Source organism: Stenella coeruleoalba (genome assembly GCF_951394435.1).
Source record: "Stenella coeruleoalba genome assembly, chromosome: 14".
Taxonomy (NCBI): domain Eukaryota; kingdom Metazoa; phylum Chordata; class Mammalia; order Artiodactyla; family Delphinidae; genus Stenella; species Stenella coeruleoalba.
Genome location: NC_137160.1, coordinates 13,694,611 through 13,716,728, shown reverse-complemented (window position 1 = coordinate 13,716,728; position 22,118 = coordinate 13,694,611). Strand labels below are relative to the sequence as shown.

At 34.6% G+C, this 22,118-nt stretch overlaps 1 protein-coding gene across 3 annotated transcripts in view; it reads right to left on the bottom strand.

The window, feature by feature from the left end:
• PIGN (phosphatidylinositol glycan anchor biosynthesis class N) overlaps positions 1-22,118 on the bottom strand; it is a 110,817-nt gene that overhangs the window by 74,385 nt on the left and 14,314 nt on the right. For all 3 annotated transcript variants that reach the window (XM_079943244.1, XM_079943246.1, XM_079943245.1), the window contains 8 exons: positions 21,572-21,678; positions 16,947-17,071; positions 15,698-15,828; positions 14,679-14,795; positions 12,233-12,273; positions 9,285-9,344; positions 7,955-8,047; positions 6,902-6,957 (listed from right to left, as the gene is read on the bottom strand). In XM_079943244.1, coding sequence (XP_079799370.1) covers positions 6,902-6,957; positions 7,955-8,047; positions 9,285-9,344; positions 12,233-12,273; positions 14,679-14,795; positions 15,698-15,828; positions 16,947-17,071; positions 21,572-21,678 — 730 coding nt within the window. The remainder of the gene's footprint in view (positions 1-6,901; positions 6,958-7,954; positions 8,048-9,284; positions 9,345-12,232; positions 12,274-14,678; positions 14,796-15,697; positions 15,829-16,946; positions 17,072-21,571; positions 21,679-22,118) is intronic.

The following is a 22,118-nucleotide window of genomic DNA, read 5'->3' as shown; positions in this document are numbered from 1 at the left end:
GGTTATCTGGAATTACTTAAACTAATTTAATACAGATTCTGAAGTGAAGTCTTAAGAAAAATGAGAGAAGGAATTTTTATAAGCAAGAATTTATATATGGAGAACTCAGATAAAGAAACAGAAGCCAAGTGCTGGTAAGAGGGAAGGTGAACTTTACACTCAGCTGAATTCTTCAGCTGTTTAGGACAAGAGGACAAGAAGTTGGGGAGAAGGCACCTGAAAAGTAGGACAGTAATCTCAAGATATATGAGAGAGAAAATCTGATGTTTAGGAGGCACCTAAGAGGAAGGGCTCTAGCTAACACAACAAGCTTCAGCTGAGATCCATGGGTGGCTCCACTCTAAGAGCAGACACAAACCAGTGGGAAGAAGAGACAAAGGAACAAACTGCAACACAGCTTTGAGTCAGCTACTGCTCTGCGCCTGTCAGAGGTTAAGGTAAAACCTCTCCAGAGAATGAGATAATCCAGAGCTTCTAAAACTTTTAATGTACAATGATAAGGGTTCATTTAAAAACTACCAGACTCAACAACAGGACCAACTGACAAAGGACAACAGTAACAAACTCACAAACAATACGTTTATTGGTGTTATCAAGTACAGACTTTAAAATAATTGTGGTTAATATATTCAATAATGGAGAATAAGACAGAAAATTGCACCACGTATCTGGAATCTACTTTTTACATAAATTGAAATAAAAGTCCTAGAACTGTAAAACAAGTGATAACTGATAGCCACAAACTAGACAAAGCAGAAGAGAGATTTGGTATATCAGAAGATAGGTCAATAGAAAATATCTTGCCTCAATCTTGAAGAGCAGAAAGAAAATACAGAAAAGACCATTTAAAAAATCAACCATACACACCATTGTTAACAGGAACATATATATATATATATATATATATATATATATATATATATATATTTCTCCTGTATATATACACACACACACACATATATATATACACACATAATTGGAATCACAAAGAGGGAGAAGAGAGAGAATTTGGCAGAAGTAATATTTATGATAATAGCAATGCAACATTTCTACACAGTAATTTGTATGAAAATTTTTCCTCTATTGACAAAATCTTTTATATTGAAAACATCAAGTTTTAAAAGAATCTATTATCAACATGTTAAGCTTAACTAAAAAGCAAAAGAGAAATAAATATTAATTGTGCACATTTCTTTGCTGTGATTGCTATTGTTTCATCTTTTTTTCCATAGTTATATGAACACTGTAGAAGAAACTAAACCATGTTTTAGAATTATCAAGACTTTCAGCATTTTTTCAGGGTGAACTAGTGTTTGGAGGGTGAAACCTCCTTAAAATGCTACCCTTAGAAGTATTATATATTCTTTACTCAGATTTTTATCATTTGCATTTACAAATGATATTTTAGAGATACCTAATGATACCTACTCCATTCCTTTTTAGAATATCTATTTAAAGGAAAAACTATATCAAGAAGACAAAGAGAAAGCAGGAAAAAAAAGTATTTATAGAATAATTTGTACTCCTTTAGACTGACCAATGACATAGAATCTTATCTTTCATGTCATAATAAAGTAAATGAATATTTTCCAATATAGGTATGTGATGTATAAAAGTTACTTTTTAAAAAAATATTTATTTATTTATTTTTGGCTGTGTCAGGTCTTTGTTGATGCACGCAGGCTTTCTCTAGTTGCGGCGAGCAGGGGCTACTCTTCATTACGGTGCGCGGGCTTCTCATTGTGGTGGCTTCTCTTGCTGCAGAGCATGGGCTCTAGGTGCGCGGGCTTCCATAGTTATGGCTCGCATGCTCTGGAGTGCAGGCTCAGTAGTTGTGGCATGTAGGATCTTCCAGAACCAGGGCTCAAACCTGTGTCCCCTGCATTGGCAGGAGGATTCTTAACTACTGTGCTACCAGGGAAGTCCCCAAAGTTACTTTTTTAAAAGAAGAATTTCGGGTTTGAGGCAGAAAATTACACTTTTAGTAAATAATTAGTAAATCAGATGGATGAAGTGGTAGAAAGATTCACATTAAAACAAATATTTAAAATTTGGTCCAAGGGAGGAATTTTAATCCATATCAGACTAAAAGAAATAAATATATTAAAAAGAATCAAAGTATCTTTTGTCATTTTAGTAGAAAATATTAATATTAAAATATTCTGTTAAAATTTATTTCAGTTCCCTGAATTTAAATAGTGATTTTTAAATAAAATATAACAGATGTTTTGGCTTCTATTGGCAAGGTACAATATCTCCTTCCCATTTTCATTTTTTTCTAAAATATCTCTTAAGAGTCTTCTCTTGTTCTTTTCTCATTTCATGGAATTTTTTTCTTTTAATGTTTTTCTTATCTTACTTTAGTCTCTATACACACTTTTCAAATAGAAAGTGTTTTTTCCTCCTTTTTAAGGTACTTTCAATGTAGACAAACTATACTTTTTCTAGTCATGTAGCTCCACCTGCTGGTCATTCCTTGGCATAGACTCAGGGTCCATTAGACCCAATTTTAGTTTTGAGGGTTTTTTAAGCAGTTCTATTTGTCATAATGAATATGTCATGATTTTTATTCTTTCTTAGAGGTCTTTAAAATATCAAAGGTAAAATTTACTTATTTTTTAAATAATAGGATAAAATAGGATATGCGATTACCATAGGGATCCATTGGACCCTTTTACAAGTCTAAGATATGTTACAGGATCTTAGCAATCTTGTTCTTCCTCTATCTTGACACATTTGCTATTTCATCACCCTAGGAACTATTACATTATTCACCAATTATTCATGCTAGGAAAGACTAAATAAGACAATGGAAGAATGGTAGAGAGATATTATTAAACCTAAATCTAGCGATGCTGGTGAAATTAATCACACAAGTAAAATCTCAAGACTGAATATCCTAGATAGCTGTCAATATCCTAGATAAGTTTTCTTACATTTAAGAACTGATGAGTGAACAATATATTTCTAACAAGAAAAAGGAAATATGGTACTTATTCAAGAAGGAAGGACTTCATTGAACAATTATTTGTAACAAGAACCTGAGCTGTTTTACAAAAAGGATGTGTGACCACAGCATTCTTTCATCTTTTATGATGTTTATGTTCCAATAATTACTTGATATAGTTTCTAAGTGGACAATGCTAATATTAGGTGTATATATAAAGGTGACTGGAAGGAAAGAGATGGTGTAGAAATGAAAAAAACTCATTGGATTAGAGAAAAATAAAGAGCCCATTGTACTCAGATGATAAATGATGATAACTGTTTTTCCTGGTATACTGAACATATGTAACAGGGAAAACAGGATACTACTCATAATAGAAATAAAATATCCAGGAATAAAATAATGAGAAATGTATATTGGATGGGAAAAGATAAAATTTTACTTAGGGACATAACAGAAGCTATAAATAAATAAATAAAGTTCAATAGTGTAAAAACATCAATTCTCTCCAAATTGCTTCCTAAATACAGTGTAATAACCAAAGAATTTTTTATGTAATTCAAGTTGATGATTCTCAAATTTACATGGAAGAATACATTTCTTTTTTATCTGTGCCCATAACTTTTATGATTTCGATTCATGCCAATGATTAGAATACCGTTTTTTTTTTGTTTTTTTGGGTTTTTTTGCCGCACTGTGTGGCTTACAGGATCTTAGATTGAGCCCAGGCCCACGTCAGTGAAAGTGCCAAGTCCTAACCACTGGACCACCAGGGAACTACCTATTTTTTGTTTCTTTTTAAATTATGTTTTATCAAAGCAATATATACATATAATTTTTTTAAATCAAAAACAGTACAGAGGGGCAAAATGACAACCAATGTGTCCCTGCCCCACCCTTCTCAGCTCTCAGTTCCCCAACCCAGAAATAAAAACTTTCACGTGTCTGTTATTCTGGTAGTTACCCTCATTTTTCTTAATAATATGCTTTTATTACTATATCTTTTTTAAAAAATTTATTTACTTATTTGTTTTTATTTTTGGCTGTATTGGGTCTTCATTGCTGTGCACAGACTTTCTCTAGTTGTGGTGAGTGGGAGCAACTCTTCGTTGCAGTGCGTGGGCTTCTCATTGCAGTGGCTTCTCTTGTTGCAGAGCACGGGCTCTAGGCACGAGGGCTTCAGTAGATGTGGCTCGCGGGCTCTAGAGTGCTGGCTCAGTAGTTGTGGCACATGGGCTTAGTTGCTCTGCGGCATGTGGGATCTTCCTGGGTCAGGGCTCGAACCCGTGTCCCCGGCATTGGCGGGCGGATTCTTAACTACTGCACCACTAGGGAAGCCCCATTACTATTTCTTGACTTGATAACCTGAGACCCTTGCTGTTGACTCCCCGCTGACTCTGTTCCTGCTGTCTCCTCCCACCTCAATATGGTTATATTACTATTTTTACCTCCTGGTGGCTACGTTGGTCACTTTAATAATCTAATACCCAAACCTCTACCTTATTCTCTCAACTATAGCTGGAATCATCTCCACATTCTTTTTTATGAGGACAATAGCACCACTATTATTCCATTTATATTTCTGCCTTCCAACCTGTAGCCTTGTACATTGCCGAAGTTGGTAACATTTGCATTCTATTCTGTAATCATTATTAAGTCTTCCTTGCTCTGTCTAAGGTTTGACTCTAAAAGCTGAAAATCAATATTTACATTATTTATGATTACTTAAATGCTGTTCACTCAGTAGCAAAGTTTTATACTATAATTAAATTTTCTCATCTATTTCTTTGAAGTCTTGATCCACATGCCAATCTTCAAATCTTTCTTACAGTCCCAACAATTGCTCAAAATCATGTCACATCTTAGGTTCTTCAGATTTGAAGCCTGCTTTTATTGTACAATTTAAAATGTTTCCTTTTCCCCTAAGTTTCCAGTGTATGGGGGGTGAAGAAACGACACCTTCCAGTGTTTCCTCCAGCTTCTCATTCCGTGCATATATTACTTAAAATTCATTTCACTTCTTTTGAGTTCTACTTGCTGTTCTAATTTGGAGGATTTGCCTCCCATTTGGACCATTTTTGTACAATTTATCATTCTGTAGGTTTTTAGTTGCATTTTGCATTTTTAAAAAAATGCATCCTATATTTTTTCTCATTTTGTAAAGTTTGTGCTGCTTTTTTATTTATGGATACAACAGTTTCTCAGATATTTCTGAGGATTTTAATATTTTAAAGCTCTTTTCTATTCCTTCAGTTATCTATTTCCTCACGAGTCAATTCTTTGTTTTATCCAAGGCTTTTCTCGTCATACTGCAGGCTTTCAACGAATGATGATTTTCAGCCAGACAAGTTTGCAGGCAGGGTGGGTGAGCCAGTGGGTGACAATCAACCATCCTGTTGGGCCCCCTGGTGACACAAAGCTAGCAGTGGCTCCGCAGGCAGGTGTTGAGCATGAAAGCAGGGGAAGTTCATGGTCAGCTCCCGGGCCAAGTGGAGGAAGGTGGGCAATGTGCACCTGAACCCCTTCCAGAAGAGCATTTCCCTGATCAGTCTTTCTCAAGTAGCTGATCTAAAGTAACTCTCAGTTACTTTCAATGTCCTGTGTATTTTCTTCATATCAAAAATTGATAATATATTTCTTGTTCATTTATTTGTTTATTTTGTTACTGTCTGACTATACCACTACATTACAAATAAACAGATGCATATGATAGCTAAATGATATAATATAGGGCAAATTCTAATTGATAAAGACTTGGCTTATAGTCTTTATAAGTATATGTGATAATGCTACAATTAGGGACACTCCTCAAAAATAATTCTACCTTTGACATATGTAATATAATTAATTTCATAACTTGCAAATTCATAACTACCTTGTTAATGTCATAATTAATTAACATAACTTGTTAATGTCATAACTTGCAAAATCTTAATTTTGCTTTGTTTTTGCCCTCCTATACACACACACACACACACACACACACACACACACACACACACACACACACAAAGGCAGGCTGCCATAGAGAATGATGTGATTACATGATTCAGAGGGCAATAGTTTCTAGTTTATGAATACTACACTAGTGCTATATAAGTAAAAATAACTCCAATGAAGTCATTCAATCAGATCCTTACCACCCATATTTCAAACAGTTTTTATTTATTTTGGTCAAGAACAAAATCCTTCCTAATTAAATGTGAATCCCTACTAACTGCAAACAAAGTCCAAGGAGGCTGAGAAAACCCGCCCGAGTTGGTGGTGCAGAGCCACATTTATGACTCAAATCTGCCCATTCTCAATTCAAGGAAAGTACGTCTTTCTGGATGTGGGACAAAATCTGCTGCCCACCAAAATCAACTCTCCTCTTTTCCCAAGTAGTTGTCAGTGTTTCCCAGAATTGTCTCATTGGCCTTTTCTTGTCACTTTTTATATTCTCCCCAGAGCCTCCTACATGTTTAACACTTTCCACCACCATCTTTATGCTGTTGGCTCCAAAATCTTAATAACCAATTCTCATCTCTATCTTGAAATTCAAGTCCTTATTTTTAACTAATTAACTGGTATCTTCAAATGTAAGTTGAACTCAGTAAATTCATCCTTACCTTTCATACTAGCTCTTCTTTCTTTCTATAAACCATAATGGCACAAGCATCTTCCCAATCAACCAAACCAAGAGCCCCACACCTTCCCAGTCAAGCCCTGTTGAATTTATCTCCTTTATGTTTCCTATATCTCTCTGCACCCCTATATCTCCTCTACCAGCCATTCAAAGGTATATAGCGTCTGGTTCATTATTTATAAAACAAGAGAAGAGGCTTTCATTTAGAAGACTGCACTAACGTACCCAAAAAAGACAATGTTTCTAAGTACCTAATCTATCCTGTCAAGCTTTCAAACTCAGTGAAAAATTATTTCCTACAAGTTAATAAAAAAATATAAGAGACTTACTTAAATGGTGTGAACAAAAATGGTAAAGTAGCTTCTTTTTTCAGAGCCATTTTCACCTGGGAACCAAGTATGAAAATACTTTATATTATAAATGAGAAAAAAAATTAATTTCATTTTGAAATATAAACATCCATTGAAATAGTTCTTCAGGGACAGAAATAAATGGAATTTTGTGTTGCTATATTATTTCATAAATATCTAAAGAAAATGTTAATATTATTGTACCATTACAATAAGCTGAGAATTAAGCATATCAAGCCTGCAAAATAACATATTGTAATGTAATTAAACTATACTTCTTTAATTCTTAGGAAACAAAATAAGCCAAGCTGCATTAACATATTCTGTTATTAAGAATAACAGAAAGGGACTTCCCTGGTGGCGCAGTAGTTGAGAGTCTACCTGCCAGTACAGGGGACACGGGTTCGACCCCTGGTCCAGGAGGATCCCACATGCTGCGGAGCAACTAAGCTCGTGCACCACAACTAGTGAGCCTGCGCTCCGGAGCCCGCGAGCCACAACTACTGAAGCCCGCGTGTTCTAGGGCCAGCATGCCACAACTACTGAGCCCATGTGCTGCAACTACTAAAGCCCCTGCTCGCCGCAACTGGAGAAAGCCCGCACACAGCAATGGAGACCCAACGCAGCCAAAAACAAAAAAGAATAACAGGAAGTTTCAGTTAAATGGTCACCTCTTTAAGCTCTTAATGCATATAATAATATACATGGAATGACAAGAAATGTTGCAATCTCTAATCCTACTTCTACAAGGCAAATTTCATTGATAAAGACTTGGTTTGTAGTCTTTATGAGCATATGTGGTACTCTAACAATTAGGAACACTCCTCAAAGGTAATTCTACACCCTTAAACTGATTCATGGAACCTGCACCTCAGATATGTGAAACTTTAGGACATTAGTTAAACACACAAGATTTAAAGATAATAAATTATAGAAAATCATTTCTTGAAATGCAAAATCAAATATTTTCACTTAATATATGCAATTTTAAAATTGTAGTAGCGTCCATTTTTGTGTGTGGTCTTGTTTTACCTTGAACTGTTCAAGAATCTGTACTGCATTTGTAAACATGCTCTCTGCTTTGAAGAGATCAGTGCTGTTAAGTATATCCACAGGAAGGGTTCCCTGTAAATAATAGACACTGATTTAATATTAGTACTAACAAAGCTCAAAATATTCTTATAAAACAAAACAGACTTACAAAGGAAGCAATAGAGATGACATATGGACAAATTCTTGGAATAATTAAACAAAAAATCTTTTTAAAAACCATAACTAAAAAATGTTCTATTATTTTTTCTTACAAAGTAGATATAATAAAGTAAATAAAGCAAAAGAGATGAATTAAGTTCAACAAAACCTAACATTTATTTAAAGATTACTATGTGGCAGGCAGTGAACTAAAGGTGCTCTGCACACACACAAAATTACTATGGTGGGCCACAGCCAGCTCACTTAAAAAGAAAAAAAAGAAATAATAAGAAAAATAGGACTATATTACTATGTATAGTAACGGTAAGGATTGTTTTGTGAAACGCTGGTTTCAGTGACAGACATACACACACACTTATGACTATAGGGGTCATATCAGAGTTCTGAGGTAGATGACATTATGTTTTTTAAGTTTGATTTGAAGGGCTAGAAAGAATGGCTGATGGGAATGGATTTTGTTTGTTTTTTAGCTTTTCAGCATCCAGTTCCCATTTTTAACAGCATTACCATTCTATGTTGAGATATCAGGTAGAGCATAGTAGGTCTCTAATGAGGCCCCCCCAGCCTTCCCTCACTGAAGGGTAGACAAATAACTGAGGCCAGACCACTCAAATGGTAAGCACTGGAATTTGACACTTGAGAGTCAAGGAACAGAGAGTACAACAGGTGTAATGCTACTCTCCCCTAGTGTCAGTGACCTTGCAGACTGGCCCTGCCATGGGACCACGGTGAGCTTCTTTCTCCCGAGTCTCTGGAGCACTCTTGGTTCCTGTTCATTTCCCAGTCTGGCCCTTGAGGACCCCTTTGATTTAGCAAACCAGCAATATCTTTTTAATAAATTTCCTTTAAATGGATTCAGTTTCTGCTTCTTACAATAAAAAATTACTTATATATTTTCATCATGTAACTAAAATACAAAGATATAAATCTATTTACATTTTAGAAAATAAAAAATTTTTAAGAAAAGCTATTAGGCTTGTGCTCCATGTTGTATTTCATACATAATTATGAGGTGTTACATCTTTAGAAATATAAAGGAAAAAAGTTTTAAATGTAATCAAAGATAATTCAGAAACACACAAAAAGTTAATTTTACTGTACAATAATTTTTTTTAATTCTGAAAGTTGATAAGAAAATTGTATTCTTTACCACTGAATTAAGAGGGAAGGGAACTCCAATAAGAGCAGCCATCAGTGGTGCAACATCAGCCTACAAACAGAAGAAGTTCAAATCTAAGAAGCTGACAGAGATCAACAAGGAAAGTAAATAATCTAATTACTATCACTGTAGTTTGAAAAATAACCTTGATATTCATTATAATCCATTACCTTCAAACATTTATTTAATACATAGTAGGTACTGATCTCTAAAAAATGTCATTTGCTAGAGGTATGTGAACTTATGAAAACTTAAATTTGACAAGAAACCACTAGGAGCCCCCAATGTAAAACACATAAAAAGTTACTTATTCTAGATGCCAAAAACTTGACCACTTTATGCAACAGTGTTTGAGTATTATGAGAAGGATGCTTTAACTAGAAAATAAATAGCAAAAATAGATTTTAACTAAAGAAATATAAATATATATATATAAATTAAAGACAGTATGTATCAGAAGGTTTGTTTGCCAGCCAGTGAAGTCCAGAAAAGATACGAACCAGATAAGAGGCTCTTTGGACAAAAGACCTCAAATATCATTTTGGAGAGCTCCCTTCAAGTCCAGTTTCCCAGAAGAGTTGTTCATGCTTTCTGTCTCCATGGCCTCACCTCCCCATCACTCCCCAGGCCACTCTAACTTGTTTTGACTCTTTATCATTCTGTAGACCGCTCTTCCTAAAGAGCGAATAACCTCCATTTTTCTACAACTAATCGATTGCTTTTATATTAGTCCATACAATTTTTCAGGGAGTAAAATACTTGGCTGTCAGAATGCTCAGTTTCAAACACTTGCTTGTGATCTCTGAGACCTTGGGCAGGTTATTTAACCTCTCCAATGCTTCAGTTTCCTTATCAGTTAAAAAAGAAATAAAAGTTTCTCCCTTACAGAGTTATGGCAGGATCAAATGAGACTAAATTTATAAAGTACCTGGCGCATAATAGTCCTGCACTAACCGGTGGCTACAAATGCTGTTGTGATGATTATAATTACGTGACCTCTTGGCAGTGCTGTGCGGACCACCCCCTCCTGGGCCTTAACATCCCTCCACTGAGTGCCTCCAGTCTCACTGTGGCTTCTTTCCAGATACCTTCTCTAGCCCCTATTTAAAACTGGAGTTTGGTCCCAGGCTCTCAGTCTTACTTTTTACCATCTAGACTCTCTTTACCATCTCATAGAACACTGAAAACCCCATTGGCCACCTAATCGCTTCCTCTCCTTCCCCCAGAATCCACCGTTGGCCTCCTCTGATCTAGTCTCCATGCTGCAGCCAGAGGAATCCTTTCACAGAAAATCAGATCATGTCACTCCCCAGGCTTTGAACATTTCAAAGCCTTCCTCAAGCTTTAGGATTAACTCCATAGGGCCCATGAGGCCCTGTGTGGTCCAGTGTCTACCTTATTCTGCCTCACATCAAAGCACGGCCTGTTACTCTGTACACCCATTTCTTCAAGATCCTTTAAAATGCCACGTACCCTCTACCAGAGCTCTGGGCACATGCTGCTCCTTTGCCTGAAAAGCTCCCTTCCTCCTGCCTTGGCCTGGCAACTGCTACTCATTCTTCAATCGCAGCTCAAGTCTCAATTTCTGGGGAAGCCTTTGCTGACCACACAGCCTATGAGATATATCTGCTTTATACTCTGATGGCTTCACAGGCCTCTTTTGTTGTACTTATCACGACTATAATTTTACATTTGTTTGTATGATAAATACAAATAAAAGTAAAATTTATCTTATTCCTAAACTATAAGCTTCCTAGGGTAGGGAGTGTGTCAGCTTTTATTCACCATTATATCCCTTATACAAAGTTTAATGTTAATGTGTTAATGTTTCAATATTTTAAAGTTAATGTTAATGTTTGCACGATGTTTAAACATACTGCAGACACACAACAGTGTTGGCAGAAGGAGTGAATAAAGAATTCTCATCTAATGTAGATTTGAAGCAGTATTCAGAGAGCAATAGCTGAATCTATATTTAGTTTTTGATTATGATCCAGTCTATATAAAAAACACGTTCTTGTTTTATGGACTTCAACTTATTCCTATCCCTTTGACAGTGATTTTTATTGCAAAGTAATAGACTGCTATCTGATTCTATACATTGTCACTTACTTGGATAATAAGCATCCATCCTGAGCGAAGAGACCATTCTTAATATGCTGAGAAAGAACAGGCTTCTATAACCGTAAGCCTGAAAATGAGACCCTAGACCTTGGTTTATCCACCACAGTAAGGAATGTCAGCTTGTGAGGTGACCTGGAGAAGTAAGGTACTCCCACCATTTTGGAGGCCACATACCAACGATGCCATGCCTTCCACAAATAGTAAAGATGGCTGTCTACACAGCATATCTTCAACAAGAAAAATCTGTGCTTCATATTTACAGATAATATTACTGGTCTAACTTGATTAGGTTGGCCACGCATCTTCCTATAATGTAAGGTTTCTAGCTGAGTAATCTATATACTCTTGTCACTTTTTCTCCATTGCATTTGTAAAAACTCTGGGTAGAATTAAAGATAAAATGGGTGTTAATAAAAAAGAAGTGGTAACTGACACACTAACAGGAGAGAAACCCATAATGGGGTTTTATTAGATCTGTGCTTAAAGCAACTAAGCAAGGCAACCATGACAAGAAATCACAGAAATGTTAACAGGCATGCAAATTTTAATTTGCATAATAATTCTTTAATTAGCCAGTGTTATTTGGAGGGAGGGCATCTTCTCTTTTCACTTTTATTTGCAGCTGCTTTTTTTATTTTGCCAAAAGGAAGATTACTTGGGGTTAAGATATTCTCATTTAACAGGATTTCCCTTGGTAACTGAAATGTTTTAGAAAAATCTTTTATCATTATTAATATACTTTTTTTCCAGACTTTTTTGGTCTAAACTTCTTATAGACGAAATTAAATCTGAACATGATTAAATTTAATGAATACCTGATTGACATCTTGTCTCTTCCAGTTCTCCAATTTCCATTCTGAAATATACAAATAAACACCAGAGCTGCTGTTAAGAATTTTTTTAAAAGATAAATCATTTTATTATTATAAGTGGTCAGTGGAAACAAAAGTATTGGTAAAGTTCATTTTAAGCCAAGTATGAACAAAAAGCGTGCTTAAGAAGGAAGAGCTATAAATTTTTTAAACTAGAATTTTAAAAGAATAACTGAAAAGTAAATATTTGATATTTTCTATGATAGTATATTAATTTGGAAATAATTTGGAGATAATTGTTTCAAAACATCCAAAGGCTAAGGAAGGAAAAATGGTAGTAAAAGGCACAATGATAACAACTGTCAGCATGACTACAACTAATGACAGTCATGTTCCAGGGAATTATTAAGGCAACCAATAGCCCGTTAGTCAATCTAAGCTTTTCTTTTTTCTGTAATGAGAGTTGCTTGCAAAATATTTGAAATTTTTTAGCTCTGATGCTCCTACCGTCACTAATCCCAAATGTGAAAGTAGTATAGTGAGTTACTATTAAAACTGCCTCATGCCCCTATCTTTCTACATATAAATTCAGAAATTTCAATAAACAGTAATCAAAACAAATGATTATGAGGCCATGTCTTGATTTTAAGACTTTGTTTTTGACTTTAAGATATATTACCCAAAGGGTTCTAAGGCATTTTTATGATGAAATTTCCTTTAATAAGCTAAAAAAGTTTAAAAATATGATCCTAATTCTACCAGTCAGCTACTAAAAATTCAGACTAATCACCTGATGAGGAAAAACACGTACATTCCCTTTCTCTGTAACTTATGATACCAAATACCCATATAAGAAAAAATACATTCTTTCAGTAATGATTCTTGAAGTCATATGATTCTAAAACGTTAAGTCACTGAGAAATCAACTGCCAAAAGAAAGTTCTGTCTCCTAAGTACTCAATACAAACATACTATTTAACCTAGCTTCTATTTAGATTCAATCTAATCCATTTAACACAGAGCATAAGAATATAAAATGGTGCAGCTACTTTGAAAAACAGTTTGGCAGTTTGCAAAAAATAAAACGTAGAGGAACACATGACCCGTTAATTCTACTCCTAGGTACCTGCCCAAGAGAAATAAAAACACATATGCACTCAAAACCTTTTACACAAATGTTCATTGAGTCATTGTCATAACAGTCCAAATGTGGAAACGACCTAAATGTCCGTAAGATGACAATGAAATATGGCATAGACATACAATGGAGAGAGAAGTAAGGAGTGACTGCTAATGGGAAGGGATTTGGGGCGGGTGGTGGCAATGAAATGTTTTGTAATTAGATAGTAGAGGCGATGGCATAATCTTGTGAATATACTAAAAAAATTTAATCATACACTTTCAAAACATGAATTTGATGGTATGAGAATTACATCTCAATAAAAAATAAACAAAAAAAAAGAAAGAAAGTGTGTAGGAAAATTTTATTATACAAACCAAAAAGTCTTCTATGGTAGAAATACCTAATACAGCTGGGAGTCCACATCCCTGGAGAAGGTTTTAAAAGGAACATTTCTAGGGCTTACCCAGACTCATGGAATCATAATACCTACAGACAAGGTCTGGAAATCTGTAACTTTTTTTTTTTTTTTGCGGTACGCAGGTTTCCCACTGCTGTGGCCTCTCCCATTGCGGAGCACAGGCTCCGGACGCACAGGCCCAGTGGCCATGGCTCACGGGCCCAGCTGCCCCACGGCATGTGGGATCCTCCCGGACTGGGGCACGAACCCATGTCCCCTGCATCGGCAGGCAGACTCCCAACCACTGCACCACCAGGGAAGCCCTGTAACTTTTTTTTTTAATCTGTATTCTTAACAAGTGCTTTGAATGAGTCTGACACAACTAATCCAGAGAAAGGCATTTGAGAGGCATTTATTTTGTCCAATTAGTAAAAGCTTTGAAACGCTAAAATACCCTTACCTTACAAAATAACCAGAGCTCCAAGAAAAAGGAATTCCTTTTCGCCATGGATTGAGAAGGAACAGAGGCTTGGGCAACAGAGAGAGCCTTCAAAAGTACTAGAGACAGGGCAAAATCTGTCCGGTTTTGAAATATCAATTGTGACATATGTGTGATTTATCTAATTGATAGTCTTTGCAGGTAAGATCTAAGCCAAGGGTTTAATCTAAGTCCTGGAATAATAAGGTTTGTGAAAAAAAATATTAAAACTTATACTTGAACTTTCACAAGGCAAATAACTAACAATTATATTTCAAGCTGAATATTATAAACCAAATAATATGAACTATACAAAAGTAATACATAGAAATAGTAATGACACAAATATCAAAATGAAAGCTATAACTTGAAAAGTAATTTTTTTAAGTTAAACTTTGGTTTTATTTTAAAATGTCATATTTATAAAAACAATAAAGATAAATGTTCATACCTTGCAAATATGTATCATCAAATTTCTGAGCTAACACTTTTTGAGGATACTTGATTCCAGCTCCCCAAGTGACAAAAGGAGTACAAGTCTCTAAAGGATGACCAGCTCCATGGGAACCTACAAATAAGACACAAAGAGTAATAAGACAAGTATCAATATATAAGAATTAACTTATACCTAAATATTTTTTAATACTTAGTTTTAAAGAGTTGATCTCTATATAGCTAATTCTAGCCACCATACTCCCAAATGTTTGCATCTCTATTTAACAATTACTTTTTAAATATTCCCAAAGAAAGTCAGAGCATCAACAACAAACAGGCAAAAACAAAAAGCAGAACATCCGTTGAGTGACTGGTTGAAAGAAGAATAAGAATAATAACAATAAGACTTGGAGGAGATGCCACCAGAGTAGCACCAAAGGCAGAAAGAACAGGGAAAGCTCCTTTGGGGAGTAACCACCCAAGTTTGAGGCCAGGTCTGCTCTGAAGAGGATAGCAAAGTCTCTATATGCTTTTCTTCCAGGCCACTCTGGCTGGTATAGCCAAAAGCCCTTTATAAAGTGGAACTGGCTCACAAGAATTCTACATTGTGATTTGGTGACCCAAACCTCAGCTTTGCCTTATTTTCTTCTCTGTGCACACACTGTGTTTGCCTTGGGAATCTCACAGGGGGGATAGGCTCATCTAGTAGTACCCTCAGTAATACCACCTTAAACTCACCCCCTCTGCCATCACATACAGTTAATTCTAGGTGGATAAATAATCAGTATGTTTTGTTTTCTTCACCACACTTTTCTCTAATTTCTCATGTTAAATGAGAGTATATTCCCTTCATAGTTAGAAGAAAGATTATATAAGATCAGTCTTTTATACACTAACATTTTATGCATGCTATTATGTGCTAGACAGTTTGCATATACTAAGATATCTAATCTTCTTCAACATTACAAGATATTTGCAAGCTACATTTACCACTGCTTTAATCGTAAAGTATATATCACTTAGAAACAGACTAACCCCAGTCTGTCATTCCATGGTCAGCAGTAAAGATAAATGCTGTTTTCCCATCATTTCCGTAAAAATCTTTAAGAGTAGACACAATTTCTTTCAATCCCTCATCAACTATTTTAATATTGTTCAAGTATTCCCTGTTTAAAAAGAAAGAGAAGAGAAAATTAAATTATATTAATTACATTAATTTGGAAAAATCAAATTTATTCAACATGAACTTATAAAATCAATAACTTGAAGTACTTTTAGATCTCATCTTCAATATTTTTTTAAATCAGAGCTCTTTAGATTGTTAAAAGTAATTTTCTTCTCCTCTTAAAGAAGTAAAAAAATCTGGAATCATTTTCAAAAATGATTTTTAAAAAGATATTGATTAGCAAATAGATTTTAAGGAATGCTTTTTAAGTCTCAATTGCAACAATGATGACTTTTAAGTTCATGCCTCTCATAATGTAAACTATATTGCTCTTTCCACATTAGTAACAGGTAAGCATCACTGTTTCAACTATACAATATTTCCATCCCTTAGAGTGTTTGTGATATAAACCACTATAATATATTTTGAACAAACTATATTTAAGTTTTCCATACAGTTGAACAAGGATGGTTTGGTATAAGTTCTATCACTTAAGACAATGCATTGTGTTAAAAAAGGGAAGCATGAGGTATTCATTACTGGCAGCTAGCCAATAGGCTTTGCAGTTAGTTAGACTAATCTAAATCAAATTCAAAATGAAGAATAAAAGTATAACATGAATTCTTCCTTTCTTACGGTCTTCAGAAGTGAGAAAAATAGTTGCTGTTTTATATAAGGAGTACTACTGAAACATCACATACAAAACTTTATACTATTATCTGCTAGATACAGCACTGATTAAATGGAACATAAGGAACAGCTAATTACGTCTTTTTGTGATATAAATATTAACACCATAAAAATGCTTTTTATTTCAAAATTTACTAAAATACTTCTAAAATATGAGTTTTTTCTCTCTGACCTGATAAATGAAGAATATGGAATACACATACAGGATATATTTTACTTATATTAATGTGCAGTGTGGTCACAGCACATGTGACTTTAGCCACTGTATCATACTACATCTCATATAAGTGAGAACTTATTCTACTTTAGAGTTATTTAAAATATAAGTTCTGTTGTGATCATTACAAAGAAAACATTATAATAATATTTTAAAAGTTCAAACAGGTGTTTCCCTCAAAACCATGAAATTAAACACAGCATTAAAATTACCTTGACGATGGTCGGTGAGCATGTCCATTTGTATCTATTCCTAATAAATGTAAGAAAAAAACTATTTTGTCTTCATTTAGTTTAGAAAACAAAGATTGGTTGTTTCTGGCAGCATGAAAGAATTCCTATATGTAACAAATCAGTTAAAAAATTTTAGTTCATTTATTTTATTTAAAAAGTAATTCCAATGAAAACATTTAATTAAATTTATACATAACTATAAAATTAAATTATCCTATTTTGTTTAAATTTGTCTCAGGACCTACCAACACAAAGTACTTGTCAGTTCAGACATCTATGTTCAAATAACAAGTGAGCTATTTTCTGTGTTATAATTAGGCTGAAAAAAGTTTATAGAACGGGGATCTCGTTTTCATGAAGTTCTCATAACATTGAATAAAACATAGCAGACTGAAGAACTATTTTGACAAGAGTCAAAAGTAAAACGGTACTAGTGGCAACGGTTTAGGAACGCTTTATGAGTTTAAAATGTTTTCATACTTCTGTTGTCCTATGTTACTACCCTAGTTCAACCATAGTCTCTCATTTGCAACATTGCAAATAGCCTCCTATTTCCTTTGTCCCAAGACTAGAATCTGTTCTTCACATTGTATGATAGAAAAATGTCCACTTAATGAAAGGAAATACGGTTCAAAAATGATTCATTTCATAAAGATAAACTGGATTCATAAAGCCCTCTAAGAAAAGGATTCATCCTGTGCTTACATACACATGAACATGTAAGCAAGTACCTATGGAGAGTATCTTTAAATTATTTTAAATAAGTCAACAGACTGCCAAGATATATAATTATTGTTCACATAAATGAACTATAGAAGATGTTAATTTTAAGAATAAGAGGTATTTAACTTTCCAACAAAAGTCTGAAATATTTTTTCAGATAATTCTTCATTATTACAAACATTAAAAATATAAATGGTACCATTAGAGAAACCATCTAGTCAAGAATAGAAATAATTTTTTTTAAAAACATAAACATAATGCTACCAATCCTCCTTAAAAACATAAAATGGCCCCCTAACTTTCATATATGTATGAAATGTATATTCTACCTAGCCCCTTTCAAATACATTCTAATTAGCCCCTAAGAAATTTTAAATCTAGATGGAAATGGCAAGTTTTTCAAGAGAACGGAATTACATTCTGAAGATATAATTGAAAGCTGACAAGAAACAAAAAAACTTAGCAATTGAACTTGAGTCAAATTTACAATTTGTTTCATGACTGATAATATTCAGCTTTGTAAAAAGTGCTATTCATTCATATGTGGACACAAGATCTGGGAAGCCATCAAACACTAATCTTACAGAGCTCAGCCTATTAGATTCCCACTGCCTTTTAAAAAGTTGGTCTTTTGTACCTAAGAGATAGAATACACTCCTAGCTTCTTTCCCCCCAATATTTAGTATAATTATGCCCACCAATCCCACTTTTCTTAGCTCAAAGACACTCATTCATTTTTGTACTTAACAAATATTTATTATACCTCATGGGAGACTGCTAGATGACTACCCCAGCATGCAGTCTCCCTTTCTCTCCAAGTAAAACCTCTGATTTTATGGGACATGTCAGTGCTCCAAACTTAAAACCTACATATTTCCTATTCTCTCTCACAGCTACATGTGCCTTTTTGGTTATGGCCAATGAGATATAAGTCAAACATTTTGGTCAAAGGACTATGTGGACCTAAGGTTTTTTGAAATAAATTTAATTTAGTAGGACAGAAGGTCCTTTTCGATTCCTCGTACTGTTGGCCTAAAACATTTAAAATAATGGCTGGAACTCCAGCATCTCTTGGGTCGTTAGACAACTCTGAAGCTAAAACCATGCTCTGAGGATAGAAGAGAAACTTAGGAGACTGGGTCTTAATGACATTGTGGAACCACTATGACAATCTTGGACTGCATCAATCTTGGGCTGCATACTTCTGGCATTATCTCTTATTGAGATAGAACTTCTAAGCAATATTTTTTTTTCTATTACAGAGTTGAATTTAATCTAAATTAATCATGTATCTATGTACCAGAATACATGATAGGAATTTAGATTTAACAATGTGAAAAAGACAGTATCTCTGCCATAAGATGTATATAGCATTGAAATTGTTTGGGTTTTTTTGTTTGTTTTGTTTTGTTTTTAAATCCCCTCCTTTTTGCATAAACAGTACAGAAATGCTTGTTAGATCCAATGGCTTATAATATAGGCAGTTGTAAGCTTAAATAAAAGCAGAGCTCCTTTTAATCCTCTGGGATGTATTGGAACAGTTAGTCCTCACACATCTTTTTTTTTTTTCCATTCTTTTTTAGATTCTTTTCCCATAGGATTGAAATTGTTGCCAATGTATCAAAAATTACAGCATAGCATAATAAGGTACTAAGACAGAGGTATTAAGGGAATATAGAAGAGGGTTCTCTAAGTCAAACTGGAAGTGGGGCAAAGCAAAGGGAAGTCATGGAAGACCTAATAGAGGAGATAGCTATGGATATTTTACCACATTAGTAACAGGTAAGCATCACTGTTTTAGTTTAGTTTTTTAAAAAGTGAGTAGAAATTGGCATATATTTATAAACCGTTTGACTAGAATTAAGCATGAGTCTCTGGCCAGGGCACAAAGTCCAGGTTGGACCCCTGACTCCCTCTCTAGCCTGATCTCAGACTGTGCTCTAGTAAGTGTTCCTGCCATGCTAACCTCCCCTTTTCTCAGTTCCCCAAATCCATTATGCTGGCTCTCCTTTCAGGGCCCAAGTTTACATAACGCTGTTGGCCTGAAATACTCTTCTCTATATGCAGTCCAGATCCATCCATTTCTTTGTCTCGTATACTTCTCCAGAGACTATCTCAAAACTCTCAGGAAAGTCTTCCTCTAACTGTTTAGTTTAGATCAGAATTTTCTAAAGATATATTCTTAGTCCCTGCATTTTTCCTTCACACTACTAATCACTGTTGATGATTTCATATTTTTGTTATTGATTAATGTACATGTCTCTATCATATCTTATGAAGTTGTAGGCAAATTTTTTTTCTGGTCACTATCATATCACTAACTAGCAGTGTTGAAGTAAAGTAAAAAAGGCATAAAATCAGGCCAGTCATTAGCAATATCTGCCTATCCACAAGGAATCAAATCCATGATTTTGGAACATTTTTGGCATGTTTATGAAATTAGAAGCCAAAGGCCTTTAAGCAGATACTAATATAAGTCAATTATATTAAGAAGTGATAGCAAAATAAATTGCTAATTATTTTTTTGAAGAGATTTTATTTAACTTGAAGGTCTTCCCTTTTGACAAAAGCATATGTGAAATGAAAAAAGAAAGCTTCAAGGAAAAATATTCTGATAAAAGAAATAGGGTTTATCAAAGAACACATTGAGCACTTAATTCCTGATAAGTAAATACAAAGAAAAATGCAGACACATACTGACTGTTTACAAACAAACAATAAAAATGACTACATTATGGAGAAGTCTGCAATGTCAGTCCAAAGACACTACTGGTAAAGGAAGAATCATTAAGGGTCAATCAATGAATGCTTCTTATAACAGATGAATTATGAGTTATAATTTGGAGATGAGAAAGAATAGATTGACAGAAAGGAGTGAGCCAATATCCACAGCTGAGATTTTTACACAGTTTTTGAAAATATAAATTCTATTGGATTCCTGGTGAAGCTGATGACTGTCACTAACAAATAGTCCAAAAAACTCGATATCTTAATGAAATTCAAATATTTTATTATGATTAACTCGTGAATTTGTTTTTGCTTATCTAATTTTTCTTTAAAGTACAATTTTTTTTAAACATCTACTTTATGTTACAATAAATGCATTAGATTTGAACAGCATTTTTCAGAAGACTTTCAAACAAATCACATGGTCTCACTACTTGTAAGAGACTGGTTCTGTGGTCAAAGAAAGATCAAGAAGGTTTACCTAGGATGATTCAGTAAACTAGGAAAGAAATGCAGGTTTCCTAAATCCAACCAAGGGCTCATTTTACTGTCAGAAACACGGAATTCAAGAGTTAACTTTTTTTTTAATAAATCTATTTATTTAATTTATTTATTTTTGACTGCATTGGGTCTTTGTTGCTGCGCACGGGCTTCCTCCAGTTGTGGGAGCTACTCTTCATTGCGGTGCACGGGCTTCCCATTGCAGTGGCCTCTCTCATTGCAGAGCACGGGCTCTAGGTGCGTGGGCTTCAGTAGTTGTGGCATGCAGGCTCAGCAGTTGTGGCTCGCAAGCTCCGGAGCACAGGCTCAGTAGTTGTGGCACACGGGCCTAGCTGCTCCGCAGCATGTGGGATCCTCCCAGACCAGGGATTGAACCCGTGTCCCCTGCATTGGCAGGCGGATTCTCAACCACTGCGCCACCAGGGAAGCCCAGAGTTAACTTTTTTAAATTATTTTTTTTAAACTTCTATTAATTGGTTATTGTAGAATGTGTAATTTCCTAGAATCCAGTCTTTTTAAAGTAGTATGCTACAATAAAGAACTTTCAAGTTCATACAAGTAAAAAAAACTAAGATGCATTTACTAACAAGTCAGTTTCTAGTACATTAGGTACAAATACGTGTGCTGTAGATTAGCCACTCAATAGCACGTACCTTCACATTATCAAAAACCCAGGTATCCAGTTTTGTTGCATCCTGGGCACCAAAATCCTCACTGTAAGCGTCATAATTATGTGCAAAAACATGGTTTCCACTAGCACCTGAAAAGGAAATTTGGAGAAAAAAATTTTTAATGATCTGCCATGGACCATAGTTTATACTATAACATATGCTGTTGTTTTAGTTCTCACAGTAATATATTCCAATTTTACAGATACACTACAAATGAGTTAATTAACTTGCCAAAGTCACAGTGCTAATGAAACACGACAGCACAAAAGTAAACACCAAGGTTTGTCTCCCTGTAAGGATTAAACTATTCAAAGAATTTGTGCATCTAAGGATGGTACAATCTAAAACAGATGAAATCATTTGTTTTACAAAATTCCCTAACCAAGAAGAAAATTCAAATATTTCAATTCTTTTATTCATAAAATATGTGCATTTTTCTCAGTATAAGGGAATAAATATTGCTTATTGCCAAATAGTTTGAAAGGGTCAACAAATATATTAATCTTACATATTTGTAGGATTTTATTAA